This window comes from Musca domestica, unplaced genomic scaffold (genome assembly GCF_030504385.1).
Source record: "Musca domestica strain aabys unplaced genomic scaffold, Musca_domestica.polishedcontigs.V.1.1 12, whole genome shotgun sequence".
Classification (NCBI taxonomy): Eukaryota; Metazoa; Arthropoda; class Insecta; order Diptera; family Muscidae; genus Musca; species Musca domestica.
The window spans coordinates 13,033,283-13,048,537 of NW_026712155.1; the positions used below are offsets into that span (position 1 = coordinate 13,033,283).

The window sequence follows — 15,255 nt, forward strand, 5'->3', positions numbered from 1 at the left end:
TTTTTCTTTTAGACACAGAAGCCCAAATGGAGGTCGTATTAAATATTTTAAAAAATGTGTCCACGTCGACCCAAAGGACTTCTATTGAAGGTCTTCTATATAAAGGCCTGTCTATAGGAAACCAAAAATGTTTAATAAAGAACATGGATTCTTCAACAATCCAAAATACCTTTTTACCGTACAGGAGTCTAAAGAGGTCTCAAGGAACAAAATAAAAATAAAAATATATAAAAAATATTAATTAATGTTATCCTTAAAATCACTCTCCCATTGAAATAAAACATTAATATTTTTTTTATATTTTTTCTGTTTTCAATATATTGTATATTTTTTTAATCATATTACTTATTTAATAGTTTATTGCCTTAGAAAAACTATATCGTTTGTTGAAACTATATGATTCTTATCTTTTAGATATCTTAACGAAGGGTAATTAGTGAGATATAGCTATTATAGTATAGAGAGAGATATATATTTGTTTATGGGGGGAGGGGGTGAGAAAAAGCCTGCTCTCCTCCAAATTGGTTCAGTGTTTTTTTGGAGGAGCCAAATTCGACTTTTTGTTGCTGTTTGATTGCTATCATATTTTTGTTGTTTGTTACACAAATACTTCTTATACACAGACTAAAACATTACTACATAAGATATATAAATTAATACATTTATTGTAGTTTACGTTTTTGTTTTTTCTTTACTTTACTTTATTTCGTTTCTATGCGGTTTGTGGTTGTTCTGTTTGTTCTTGTTTTGTTATTTTGAATTGTAGAGAGGAGGAAGATGGGGGGGGGAGGAGAAAAAAAGAATTATAAAGAATACAGGTGTTTTTTTAGGGGGGGGGGGGGGGGGGGGAGAAGGTGAATCACGAAGTACTCGGTATTCTATCCACCGTCTTGTTTTTGTTTTTCTTGTATTCTTGGGATTTTTACAAACAGAGTATGGTTTTTGAAGGAACATTTAAGTTTAACATAAAAATTAGAATAGAAAATGAAATTAAAAATTAATGGGAGGAGAATTGAATTGTTTTTTTTTTTCTCTAAGAGATAATGAGTGAACAAACACTAACTAACTTACAAGCTATTGAAACACAAAGCGTTTGCTAAAAATTAACTATGAATTAAATATGTTTCGCATTATTTTTGACGTTAATACGTTTGTTTTCTATGTTTTCTTTTCTTGCATTTGTTTTTTGAATATGAAACTAGGTAGGTATGTATAGACAGAGCGAGAGATAGAAATAAGAATAAAGCCTATGATAAAACAGTTCAAAGAAATATCTACAGTTAAATACGATTATTTGTTTTCATATTTTTTTCATGTTTGGATATAAATTAACGCGTTACAGGACAATTTCGAGTTTTAATGGTTTGCAAAATTTGATTGTTTCTTCTTCTTTTATTTACATTTTCTGATAATATCTCTTGCTTTCTCAATCTCTAGTAGGTCATTATTCATTCATAATTCCAGTCTTCCCAAAATCCTTGAAAAATGTCAGGAGTTCCGGAAGACTTGTTAGGCTGAAAAATCAGTACCAGAGATAGGAGAGGGCAAGGGAGACCTTTTCAAAATGAGACTTTATTTTTTGCAAACATTCATTGTTCATTGTTAGTTTTTACGATTATTCGTTGATTGTAACTTCGTGATTCTCTAATAATTATGATTGTTAAACGAATTGTTTAAGATCGTTACTCTACATAGTATTCAGTTATGGGTTTCTGAATAGGGGTTGGCGACTTGATACTTGTGTGAGTCCTACAGAGCTTCGTTTTTTGTTTCTAGATTACTAAGAGAAGACAACAATAGTCCATGTTCTGTTCTGTTCTGTTTCATTCTATGATATAATCTTAACACTTAATGCATATCGATGAACTTGTGCAACGTTTCAGGCACCGCTCCCGCCTCATAGCTGATATTGTGTTTTCGTATTGTTTTCGCCGCCAAGCACGCCAATGTCGTATACTTGAGGGTGTTGACGGTTTCGTGAATTTTCTTCGGTTTGATGAGAGACTCGAATGTTTCGCCAGCCTTATTTCGAGCGTCCTGTAAAGGGGGAGAAATAGAAATGTATTAGAATAGGATGGAATTTTTTTCATAAAAAAAAAAAAACAAAACTGAATAAAACTACAGGGTGAGATGAAATGAAATTGCAACCAACTTCAGGCTGCTGTCATTTCTAAACCACTCGTCCGACAGCTAATAAAATTATTCCAGTGATAGCTCATTATATTCTTTATAAGCGTACAAAAGCATTTTGGTGAGAATGTTCCAGAAAAAAAGTTATTCTTTTTTTTTTTCTCAAAAAAAAAAATTCCCTGAAGATGACTGTCAAAGACCGTCGAAATATCGGAAAATAAAAATCAAAATTATAAAAACAAAACGCTGATGTTTTCAATTGACCTTAAGCCAAACCTTAAGTTATTAGGGGTTATTCGTGATGGAATTCAAGCAGGATAGTGTGATTTCTTTATATTTGGCTGGAAAAGTGGCTATCGTTAGAGCACTCCAGCATTTAAATGTTGTTGTAAATGTGAATAAATCTTTTGTGACTCGTACCATCGCTCGTTAACGTGATACTGGTAGCGTAGCCCGAAGTCATGGAAGTGGACGGAAGAAAAACGGCAACATCAGCAGAAATGATTCGAAAAGCAAAAAAAAACGATTCGATCAAAAACCGCGTCGCAGTGGCGGAAAAATGGCTCGTGAGCTGAACATATCGTAATATTCCATTCGGCAAATATTGGAAAATGAGCTCGGGGTAAAGCCATTGAAATTCCAAAAGGTGCAATAACTTACGCCGCAACAGAAAAAAATGAGACTCAAAAGAGCTAAGGCGTAGCTTCGCTTTGACGAAAGTGGTGAACTGTCGAATTTGTTTTTCTCCGATGAGAAAACATTCGTTGTCCAGCAGTTTGTAAACAAACAAAATGATCGTGTTTACTTGCCAAAGAGGTCAGCTGAAAATGTGCACCTTCGGCCTTCTGGCCAACAAAACTCAAGCACCGGCCATGGTGATGGTGTGGACCACCATAACAGCCGCACTCCACTCGTATTAAGCGACCGTGGCATCAGAATAAATGTCGAATATTGTCGCGAAAATATTCTGGAGGGTGTATTAAAGCGTTCGGCACGCAAATATTTTGGCCGCAGACCTTGGACATTCCAACAGGGCTCAGGTTACAAATTGAAGTTCCTCCCTTTATTTCCAGCGCACAATGTCCACCTAAATCTCCGGATAGCAATCCGTTGGACTATTGTGTCTGGAGAATTTTTGAAAGCAAGGTGGGGCACTAAAAAATACCAAGGTGGCGATCACCTCAAACAAGCACTTCGCCGGGAATGTGCCAAAATACCACAGAGCAACATTCTGGCAGCTTGTGACGGTTTCAATGGCCGTTTGAAGGCCATAAATCGTGCCAAACGTGACCAATTCGAGCAAATCTTAACTTATTCTAAAATTCGATGCTATTTCCGACATTTTTTGGTTTCATTCAATAAAATTTAAAACGTAAAAATTATGGCGTTAGACTTTGTTGCAGTTTTTTCATCTCACCCTGTATTTTTAATTTCTTATATAAAAATATCGCTTGAGATATTTTCTATGAAAAATATCTCTTGAGATATTTTCTATGAAAAAAATCTCTTGAGATATTTTCTATGAAAAATATCTCTTGAGATATTTTCTATGAAAAATATCTCTTGAGATAATTTCTATAGAAAAATATCTCATGAGATATTTTCTCTTGATAGATCTCTTGAGACATCTTCAAACAAAAATATCTCTTACGATATTTTTTTAAAAAATATCTCTTGAGATATTTTTGATAAAAAATGAGAAATAATTTCCCCTCCCTCTCTCTTTCTCTCTTTGCTACCCAATACTCACTATATGCGCTCCATTATCCAACAGGATCTTAGCTATATGCGGCCACTTGGGATATACCATGGCGGCCAGATGCAGCGGCGTATTACCAGCATCATCCGTTGCATTGGGATCAGCACCGACTTCCAATAAAGCTTTAGCCAAATACGGCGAGGGGAATTGACAAGCAGGATAACGACCCACCAGAGTACCTTCACGATAGCAGGCATAGTGTAAAGCTGTACGACCAGATCTCACCGCCACATTGAGACGATTCAATTTGTAGAGGGCCTTCAGAATGTCTTTTCGCATGTTGGGACAACACGCCTCGTCGTCTATTAGCCAGGCCAAAAGGCAGCCAATGTGTAAAGCACTAACCAAGGCTCGACTCAGGGCATTGGGATCATTGTTACAGTCGTGCAGAGATGCCACAGCGGCGGCGGCGGCATTGGCGGACTGCTGCTGTTGTTGTTCTTCGCCACTCGCTGTGCTGGTGGCTGTTGTGCCGATTTTCTGTTGCTGTTCCATTGACCAACTTTGTCCTGCAAGTGAGGAGGAGGAGACGGTAGCAGCGGATTGCAGCATTTGCTTTTGATAATGGGACAAACCTCGCTCAACCTCAACCACAGCTTTGCAGAAGATCATTAGCATATCACAGGCCTCAATGGACGGCACGACACGGCCGCGTGGCAGCAGACGGCCCGCTTCCATCATCATAAAACTGAAGAGTTCGGCAAACGAGAGCAGAGAAGACTGGGTCATGGGGCTGAGAGGTGGTAGGATTTTTTGTTGCATGGTTAGAGCATATGTCCAAAGGTCAATGCACCGATCGAAACGACCTGCGTCGGCATAATGAGCACCTCTGTGAGGGGAAAAAGAAAACACAAATTAATAATCTTCTCATGATCTTCTCGTTAAAATCCGCGACACTTACCTAAATCTAATATAATAACTAGTATCGGGATGTGTGGGACCCAATATCCTTTGCCTTATCACTAATGCTTGCATACGCATCTCGTCCGGATCTAAGACTAATTCTTCCAACTCCTCGATGGTGGTGACTTCCGACACATATTCATAGGCCGCTATGGGTTCCTGGATCTTTTTGGGTATTTTCGGCTCCAGATTGCGCTCCTCCATGGCTCGCCGCCACAGCGACAGAGCACTGACCATATCACGTTTCTTATCTACATAGGTGGCGCCCAACAGCTCCAGGGCATCGATACGACTCTCACGTGTAACACAGGGCAAGGTAATCAAATGTTCAACAATGGGCACGTGACCCGTTACACTGGCTGCCAGCAGCGGTGTCATACCATAATAGTCCACCTCCATTGTGGCGCCATGTTTCAACAGCAACTGCAGAATTTCCAGCGAACCCGATTCGGCGCAGTCATGCAGCGCTGTATTGCCCTTGACACTGCAACGATTCACATTGGCATTGAGCGACAACAAATACTGGGCAATCTTGAAGTGACCCTTGTAGCAGGCAATCATCAGACACGTGTGACCATGGCGATTTGCCACCTCGAAATCGGCACCATGTTGTATCAGATATTTGACAATTTCGAAATGGCCATCGAAGCAGGCCGCTCGCAGCGGTGTGGAGTTTGTTCGCGTTGTACTGTTGACGTTGGCGCCATGTCTCACCAATAGTTTAACAATGCCCAGATGTCCGGCAGCTGAGGCACACCATAGGGGTGGGGCGTCTTCAATCGGTTCACCATCGAAACTAACCGAGCCAACTTGTTCGACATCGGCCTGACACCAGGTCAATAAATATTCTACAATTTCACTGTGTCCATTGCGGCAGGATATGACCAAGGGTGTGGCTCCATTAACTTTCGATGATATTAGCATGGAAATCTCTGAAGCTGATCTGCCATTGAGAACACTCTGAAAATGGAGTAAAAAAGGGAGAACAGAAAATTAATAAAACTAATAAAAAAGATAATGCAATAGAGTTACCTATGGCGACCTTAAATGGCGCCCAACGTATGGCAATAATTATATTTAAAAAATAAAATAAAAAATAAATCTTTCCATTAATGTTACTCCTATTCAACCCCAATACAATGTAATAGAAAGAAAAAAATATAAAATTGCAAGGAGAAAAAAAAACATTTTTATTGAATCTTCAAAGTGGCGCCCAACGTGTTATCAATTGTAAAAATGAACCTTAATTTAGAGAAGAATTCTTCGGTCTATATTTAGTCAGGGAATGCTTCCAAAACATTAAAAATTCCTTCGAATTTCCTTTCGGCACATAACTTTGCCACGTTGGGCGCCATTTATCCAAACATATCATCTGATGTACCAGAAATCTCTCAGTTTTATAAATTTATGTATTTTTTTCCAAAACTTCTATACGAATATCTGACAGAAGAATTTAACCAACACAACTACTTATTTGAAGATGTCTCTAAAAGTGATAAATTGCCACATTGGGCGCCAATTTAAGTTTGAAAATTATTTGTCTCTAACGAGAAATATCAAATTCAAATAGAAACTGCATCATTATGCCAAAGTAGTAGGACAAGTGTCGGCAGTATATATGCGACACAAATTCTTTTTTAATGTCATGGAAACACGTTGGGCGCCAATTTTAAATTGCAATTTTAAACGGCTTGGTGCCAATTCTATGTAGATTGGAAAAATATATTAATCCCCAAAAAACAAGAGAAAAATTAAAGGAAAAATTTTACAGATCGTTTTTTAAGAGCAAGTCTCTAAACTTGTTGGGCGCCACTTTTTGGGAAATTTAAAAATGCTTTTTCTTTAACCTGTCGGGATGCAAGTAGACTCGGGAGAATGGTAGCAGAAAATATTCAGAGTTCCAGAATCTGTTCAGCATTTTGCTTTTTGTCTTGCAAAAGATACAGTAAACGTTTACCCGTTGGGCGCCAATTGTTGTTAAATTTCAAAATAGTCCTTTTCTTTTTTTGAAAAATCAAGGAGAGACTCGGAAACACCCTTGGTGTAAACATCCATAATTCCAAAGACTTCTAGCCATTGGATCATTCATTTCATACAAAATAAGCAGCAGATGGACACTTTAAACGTTGGGCGCCACTTTTTAAGAAAGTTTAAAATCCTCTTTCTTCTTCTTTTCGAAATTATGCCAATGACTCAAGTATTTTGGAATTACAGAAGGCATAATCCATAATTATATTAGAAGTCTTCAATAACTCTAAAATGATTGAGTCATTGGCATAATTTCGTGCAAAAGTTAAAGCAACCGTTTACCCGTTGGGCGCCACTTCTTGTCAAATTTCAAAAAAATCCTAATTTTTTCATGTTGGAATTCAAGGAGATTCGGAAGGAAACGCCCTTGGAGTAAACATCCATAATTCTAAAACTTCTAGCCATTAGCTTCATTTATTTCATGCAAAAGAAGCAGTAGATGTACAATATAAACGCTGGGCGCCACTTTTCAAATCCTCTTTCTTCTCCTCATCGAAATTATGCCAATGACTCAAATATTTTGAAATTATAGAAGGCGTAATCTATAATTATATTAAAAGCCTTCAATTACTTCAAAATGATTGGATCATTGGCATAATTTCGTGCAAAAGTTAAAGCAACCGTTTACCCGTTGGGCGCCACTTTTTGGTAAATTTCAAAATCCTTTTAGTTCATGTGAGAATCCAAGAAGAGACTCGGAAACGCCCTTGGAGTAAACATCCGTAATTCCAAAGACTTCTAGTCATTGGCTTCATTTTATGCAAATAGGCAGTAGATGCACACTTTACGTTGGGCGCCATGTTTCAAATTCTCTTTCTTTTCTTCTCGAAATTATGCCAATGACTCAAATATTTTGGAATTATAGAAGGCGTAATCTATAATTATATTAGAGCCTTCAATAACTCCAAAATTATTGAGTCATTGGCATAATTTCGTGCAAAATTTAAAGCAACCGTTTACCCGCTGGGCGCCACTTTTTGGTAAATTTCCAAAAATCCTTATTTTTTCTTGTTGGAAATCAAGGAAAGACCCGAAAACGCCCTTGGAGTAAACATCCATCATTCCATACCATGTCTAATCATTGGCTTTATTTCAAACAGTATATGGTGAAAATTTAACTGTTGGGCGCCAGGGCGAAAATTTGCATTTCTTTCTATGTTGAAAATCCAAAAAAGATTGAGACGTTTCGTGAAATAAACATACAATAAAATCCCCATTTGTATCATCCCAAAATTTTCCAGCGCCCATGGCAACACTGTTTTGTTCCGGTGACGATAACAGATACACTTTAAATTTAGAACCGTTTTTTATTTTTTAATTTTTCGCCTTAAAGAATGACACCTCTTTTGCATTAATTTTCAATGGCGATTAATTTATAGGAATTGACTTAATTTCTATTCGAAAAAAAAACAAATTCCAAGCAGAATTCTGAGTCACGTTTCGGTAACTTTTCGCTCATGTTGGTTTCTTTGTATTCGTAGGACGGCGGAAAGTCTTGAATTATACGGATGTGTGATAAAAACAGAATATATATGACGACACTTAAGTGCTATCAGTAGTAAGCCTTTTCTAATGAAACGGATCTTCAGATAAAAGAAACGTATTATCTTATCATGTTGAGGAAGAGGATGAAGGATGAAGCAAATATGACATAAGACCGGATGTTTTCTGTCAATCATCTAGAATAGGGTTTGAAAAGTTTCTTTATAAATAAAATAGTCTCTAACAGTTTTCTACAGAGAGAGAGAGAGAGGGAGAGAGTGGAATTTGAAGGGGTGATATCTTGTGGAGAACTTTTATATACAGGGTGAGATGAAAAAAACTGCAAAATTTTTACATTTTTTTCAAATTTTATTGAATAAAAGTAAAAAGTTCCGAAAATAGCATCAAATTTTAGAATATGTTTAGATTTGTTCGAACTGGTCAATGAAACCGTCACACTCTGCCCGAATGTTGCTCTGCGGTATTTTGGCCCATTCCCGGCGAAGCACTTGCTTGAGGTGATCGACACTTTGGTATTTTTTAGTGCCAACCTTGCTTTCCAAAATTCTCCAGACAGAATAGTCCAACGGATTGGTATCCAGAGATTTTGGAGGTCATTGTGCGCTGGAAATTAAGCGAGGATCGTCATTTTGTAACCATTCCTGGGGGGAGGGTGCGCGTGCTGAGTGCGATGGTGCTGAGTCCTGTTGGTATGTCCAAGGTCTGCGGCCAAAATGTTAGCGTGCCCAAGGCTTTAATACACCCTCCAGAATATTTTCGCGATAATATTCGGCATTTATTCTGATGTTATGGCGGCCCACATCACACCATCACCATGGACGGCGCTTGAGTTCTCATGACCTGACGGCCGAAGGTGCACATTTTCAGCGGAGCTCTTTGGCAAATAAACACGATTTGTTTACAAACTGCTGGACAACAAATGTTTTCTCATCGCAGAACACCAAATTCGGCAGTTCACCACTTTAGGCCAAACGAAGCAACTCTTTAGATCTTTTGAGTCTATTTTCTTTCTGTTGCGGTGTAAGTTCTTGCACCTTTTGGAATTTCAATGGCTTTACCCCGAGCTCATTTTTCAATTGCCAATCAATTTGCCGAATGGAATATTACGATATGTTCAGCTCACGAGCCATTTTTCAGCCACTGCTACGCGGGTTTCGATCAAGTCGCTTCTTTACTTTTCGAACCATTTCTGCTGATGTTGCTGTTTTCTTCTGTCCACTTCCACTCCACTTGACGTCGGGCTACGCTACCAGTATCACGGTAACGAGCGATGCTACGAGTCATAAAAGATTTATTCACATTTAAATGCTGGAGTGCTCTACGATAGCCACTTGTGGTTCTCCAGCCAAATATAAAGACAACACACTATCACGCTTGAATTCCATCACGAATAACTTTTTTTCTGGAAAATTCTCACCAAAATGCTTTTGTACGCTTGTAATCAATATAATGAGCTGCCACTGGAATAATTTTTACACCTATCCGACGAGTGGCTTAGAAATGACAGCAGTCGAAAGTTGTTTGCAGTTTTTTCTTCTCACCCTGTAGACAAGTTAGCCCCTATAAGTGTTCTACAGAGAAAGAAAGAAGAGAGAGAAAAGAGAGAGAGAGAGAGAGAGCGGAATTTGAAAAGGTGAAATTTAGTGGAGGCCTTTTATATATGATAGGCCTTATAGAGGTCAATCGTCCAGAGCCTGGGTGGAAAAGGCTTTCTGTAGGGAATCTAGTCGCTATACATCTTCTACAGAGAGGGAGGAATTTGAGAAGGTAAGACCTTGGTCCTTTTATATTTGATTGACCGTTTAAAAGTCTCTGAAAAATATAAGATCTATTAAATGTCTTCTCTAAGTGGGGTACCCATTTGAAGTATTTCGGTTTTTTTTTTTTTTTGTCTATAATGCCTCTCAGATGTCTTCTATAAATGAAAGACTTTTTAGAGGTCTTCGAAAGATAAAAGCCCATCTGGGCGTCTTTTACAAATGCATTGCCATCTTGAGGTCTATTTTTTGGATAGAACCGCTTTTAGAGGTCTTTTATACATAAAAGACCTTTCAAGGTCCTTGTGACCCAATGATAAGGAGAACCATTAAAATATGTAGAGGTAGATTGTCCAGGGCATGGGTGGAAAATTTTCTGCGGGAAAACTAGTCCCTATAAAACTTGTACAGAGAGGGAGGAATTTGAGAAGGTAAGACCTTGGGAAGACCTTTTATACTTGATTGACCTTTGAGAAGTCTTCGAAAAATATAGGCTATATATGAATGGCTTCTCTAGGTTATAATACCTCTCAGATGTCTTCTATAAATAAAAGACTTTTCAGAGGTCTTTGAAAGATTAAAGATCATCAGGGAGTCTCCTACAAATGCATTGCCTTATTGCGGTCTCTCAGAAGCAATTGTTGACTATTACCGCTTTTAGAGGTCTTCTATACATATAAGACCTTCAGGAGGCCTTGTGAACCAATGAGGAGGAGAACCATTAAAAATATGTCAATTTTTTAAGAAAAAAATTGTTCATAAATCTATTTCTGAGTAATGGATATTCCCCAAACATGTTAATGAGTGCAATCTCACAGACTCACTCCTACGTCATTTCTGTTTTTTTTTTTTTTTTTTTTGAATTCCTGCCAAAAATATATGTTCTTTCAAAATGACAGAAAATTCTGAAAAAAACACTCGTGTCTTTGTTGTCATCATTAAATTTTATGTTAATAAAGCTGTTCAGTTCACACCAGGTACCTGCCGAAAAAATAGTCGTATATAGCTAGCTAGCTACACGGGGTAGGTATGAGAGGTAGATGAACTCTTCTAATTGAACCCTAAAATCATGATAACAACAGCAACATATTTTCTGAACCAAAACAAATGCCATAAAAAGCGTGACCAAACCTGAAAAAAACTACAACAATTTTAACGGAATTTATGATATATCATTTCATAGCATGGGTAAAGAAACAACGCAGTAGGAAAAAAGCTCTCAGCCACCAACAAAAAAAAAACAAGACAAAAATTTTGCAGGTGACAAAAATGCCAGAAAGAAAACGCTCAAGGTCACTGTTGTTACTGTGAGCAGAACCCAAAAAAAAACGAAAATATGTTTTTTCTTTTTTTTTTTTGCTTTGTTTGATGCTGCCAAATTAGTTGTTGTTGTCGGCTTTTTTGGGGCTGCCAACAGAACGGCCTGTTATGAGGTGGTGGGTGAGGGAATGATGAAATTGCCTATGGGAATTGCTGAGTTTCAGGATGGATTTTTGCAATTATTAGAAATAAAGCTAAATGGAAAGTTTTAATTTATAAACGATCCGCAGAACCTTTATTGGTCTTTGGAGAGTATTCTTTTAGCAATTATTGAACTTGGTCCCTGAAGAGAAATTCATAAAAAAAACCTTATTTTATTCTTTAAAAAAAAAAATAATATCCTTATTGGTCCTTGAATAGTATTCTTGCATAAATCTAAAATTTTATCCTTCATCCATATGAGAAGACCTTCTTCTGGTCTTCTTTGAGAATATCAAACCTTTTGGTGTTCTATGAGAAGACCAGACCTTCTAGTGTTCTATGAGAAGACCAGACCTTCTGGTGTTCTATGAGAAGACCTCCTTCAGGTCTTCTATGAGAAGACCTCCTTCAGGTCTTCAATGAGAAGACCTCCTTCTTCAGGTCTTCTATGAGAAGACCTCCTTCAGGTCTTCTATGAGAAGACCTCCTTCTTCAGGTCTTCTATGAGAAGACCTCCTTCTTCAGGTCTTCTATGAGAAGACCTCCTTCTTCAGGTCTTCTATGAGAAGACCTCCTTCTTCAGGTCTTCTATGAGAAGACCTCCTTCTTCAGCTCTTCTATGAGAAGGCCGTCTGATCTTCTATGAGAAGACCTTCTGGTCTTCTATGAGAAGATCATCTGGTCTTCTATGAGAAAACCTCCTTCAGGTCTTCTCTGAGAAGACCTTCTTCAAGTCTTCTATGAGAAGACCTTCTGGTCTTCTATGAAGAAGAACTTCTGCTCTTATATGAAGAAGACCTTCTGCTCTTCTATGAAGAAGACCTTCTGCTCTTCTATGAAGAAGACCTTCTGCTCTTCTATGAAGAAGACCTTCTGCTCTTCTATGAAGAAGACCTTCTGCTCTTCTATGAAGAAGACCTTCTGCTCTTCTATGAGAAGACCTTCTGGGTCTTCTATGAGAAGACCTCCTTCAGGTCTTCTATGAGAAGATCTCCTTCAGGTCTTCTATGAGAAGACCTCCTTCAGGTCTTCTATGAGAAGACCTCTTTCAGGTCTTCTGTGAGAAGACCTCTTTCAGGTCTTCTGTGAGAAGACCTCCTTCAGTTCTTCTATGAGAAGATCTTCTGGCCTTCTATGAGAAGACCTCCTTCAGGTCTTCTATGAGAAGATCTTCTGGCCTTCTATGAGAAGACCTCCTTCAGGTCTTCTATGAGAAGACTTTCTCATCTTCTATTAGAAAACTTTCTCGCCTTCAATGAGAAGACCTCCGGGTCTTCTATGAGAAGACCTTCTTGTCTTAATTGACAATACCTACTGGACTCCTTTCTCCACTTAATAATTTATTTATGAAAAAATCCTTATAAGGTACTGGTCTATAGCTGGAAATGTTGATATATTCATATCTCAATGTGAATAACCTTTTCTCATGAGGAAATATGTTAGTTATAAAATTATAAAATTAATTAAATTAAGTAAGACGGCAGTTATTATTGCACCCCAGATAATGAAAATACGATTACACATATAATTAGAACCTGTTTTAAAAATAAATAAATTACGCCGGGTTGTGCTTCATAAACAAAGTCATTAGGTGATTCAGAATTTTTTTTCTTTTTTTTTTTTTTTTTTGCAGTTAAATGTATATTTATTACATTCATTGTTTTGTGTTATCTGAAAACCAAATGTCAATCCAAAGCGGAGATTTTAAGGAATTTGTAGGAATTTTCTAAAAATATTCTCTATAAACAATAGAGGACGACGACAACAACGTTAAAATATTCCCCTCAACAACAAAAACAACTGTAAACAACATGTGATGGTGGTTGCGCGGTAAACCCAAAATAGCAGCAGCATAGAACTGCAAATTTAGCGAAAATGCTTCTTTAAAAAAAAAATTAATGACAAATCATTCAGACATGCCAAAGCAAGCGATAGAGGGGTGAACGTATCTTCCTCCCCGAATAGACATTTCAATGATTTCACTGAAATCAGAATGAAAAAAAAAATTTAAATCTAAAAAACATATGTAGGAAATTGTTCTAAAAAATGGCTTTCTCGTTGTGCATAGCAACAAAGAAACAACAACAGAATTTAGAAAAACAAACTCCATTCCGATTGCAGTTTGACAGATCTCAGCTATCGCTCTCTCCATGCCATGCATGCATATCGTATCAGGAAGTGTTTTCCATCAATACTTTCGTCGTCGGCGTGTTAATCATACGCAACAACAGGTAGCTCCGTTATGCAAGCGATCGTATGGGCCAGGCAGTCGCCAGGTGATCGGAAGGGGCCAAGAATTATTCAGAATCAGACAACATCCATCTATTTTAATTTGCATACATGATTTTTCAATTCTCGTTTCAATCTCGACTGATTTGAGATGTTAATGTTTCATGTTTGTGTTTTGTTTTTTTTGTTTTCTCATTTAATTCAATTTCTTTATGTTCTGGAAACCTTCACTTCTCGACAAGCGCCATAATTTACGGCTTTGTTTTTCTTCCACCTCATGTCAGGCAGTTCTAAGGGGAGGGTAGGGCAAAGAACGGCTTTTGATTGCAACTTCCATATTAAATGTTCTAAACAAAAAATACAGAATATGGTTTCAAATTTGGTTTTGAATAAATTTAAGCTACTAATACACCGTTTCCATAAGCAATATCTAATAGAATCACAAAAAAAAAAAAAAAGACATAAGCGTGGATTTTTTAACGAATGTTTTGGAAGTAACACCAAAGGTCATAAGCGTGGATTTTAAAATAATTTAGATTAGATTTTTACATAACTTTTTTTTCAGAGCCACAATAAATTTTTTTCAACATAACTTTTTGCTCCCCTACGAGAAGACCTGAGGCTTTTATAAGAAGTTCTTGAGACTTCTACAAGAAGTCCTTAAGACTACTACAAGAAGTCCTTGAGACTTCTACAAGTCCTTGAGACTTCTTTTAGTCTTCTACCTTTTGGTCTTCTATGAGAAGACCTTTCGGGACTCGAGAGAGAAGAAGACCTTCAGCTCTTCTATGAGAAGAAGACCTTCTGCTCTTCTGTGAAAAGAAGACCTTCTGCTCTTCTGTGAGAAGAAGACCTTCTGCTCTTCTGTGAGAAGAAGACCTTCTGCTCTTTTATGAGAAGAAGACCTTCTGCTCTTCTATGGGAAGAAGACCTTCTGCTCTTCTATGGGAAGAAGACCTTCTGCTCTTCTAAAAGAAAATCTTCTCGTCTTCTATGAAAAGACTTTCCCGCATATCATGAGAATACCAACCCGTCTTCTAATAGAAAACATTCTAGTCTTTCAAGAGAAGACTTTCTCGTCTTCTATGAGCAGACCTTCTCGTCTTCTTTGAGAAGACTTACTCGTCTCCTATGAGAAGACTATGCCGCCTATCTTATATAAGAAGACATTCTCGTCTTATTAGAAAAAAAACTTCTCGTCTTTTTTTGAGAAGAACTTTTCATCTGCCATGAGGAGGCCTTCCCGTCTTCTTTGGGAAGACCATCTCGTCATCCTTGAGAGGACCTTTTCGTCTACTCTGAGGAGACCTATTCGTCTCTTCGTTGTTGGTGGAGACCTCGGTTTTCTATAGAAAACTTGGTAGACTAAGATTTTTTACAGAAAATATGGTGGAGACCAAGATTTTCTATAGAAAACTTGGTGGAGACCAAGATTTTCTATAGAAAACTTGGTGGAGACCAAGATTTTCTATAGAAAACTTCGTG

At 37.5% G+C, this 15,255-nt stretch overlaps 1 protein-coding gene across 2 annotated transcripts in view; it reads right to left on the bottom strand.

Moving 5' to 3' along the window:
* Nucleotides 1-677: 677 nt before the first annotated feature.
* The window catches only part of LOC101896272 (protein fem-1 homolog CG6966), a 42,136-nt gene continuing 27,558 nt past the window's right edge, over nt 678-15,255 (bottom strand). Inside the window, exons 2-5 of one of the 2 annotated variants that reach the window (XM_005178456.4) lie at nt 4,791-5,752; nt 4,465-4,718; nt 3,881-4,398; nt 678-2,037 (exon numbers count right to left, since the gene is read on the bottom strand). In XM_005178456.4, the coding sequence (XP_005178513.1) occupies nt 1,849-2,037; nt 3,881-4,398; nt 4,465-4,718; nt 4,791-5,752 (1,923 nt within the window). In that variant the 3' untranslated portion in view covers nt 678-1,848. Of the gene's footprint in view, nt 2,038-3,880; nt 4,719-4,790; nt 5,753-15,255 lie in introns of both variants that reach the window. The other variant, XM_059118238.1, reaches the window with a different exon arrangement.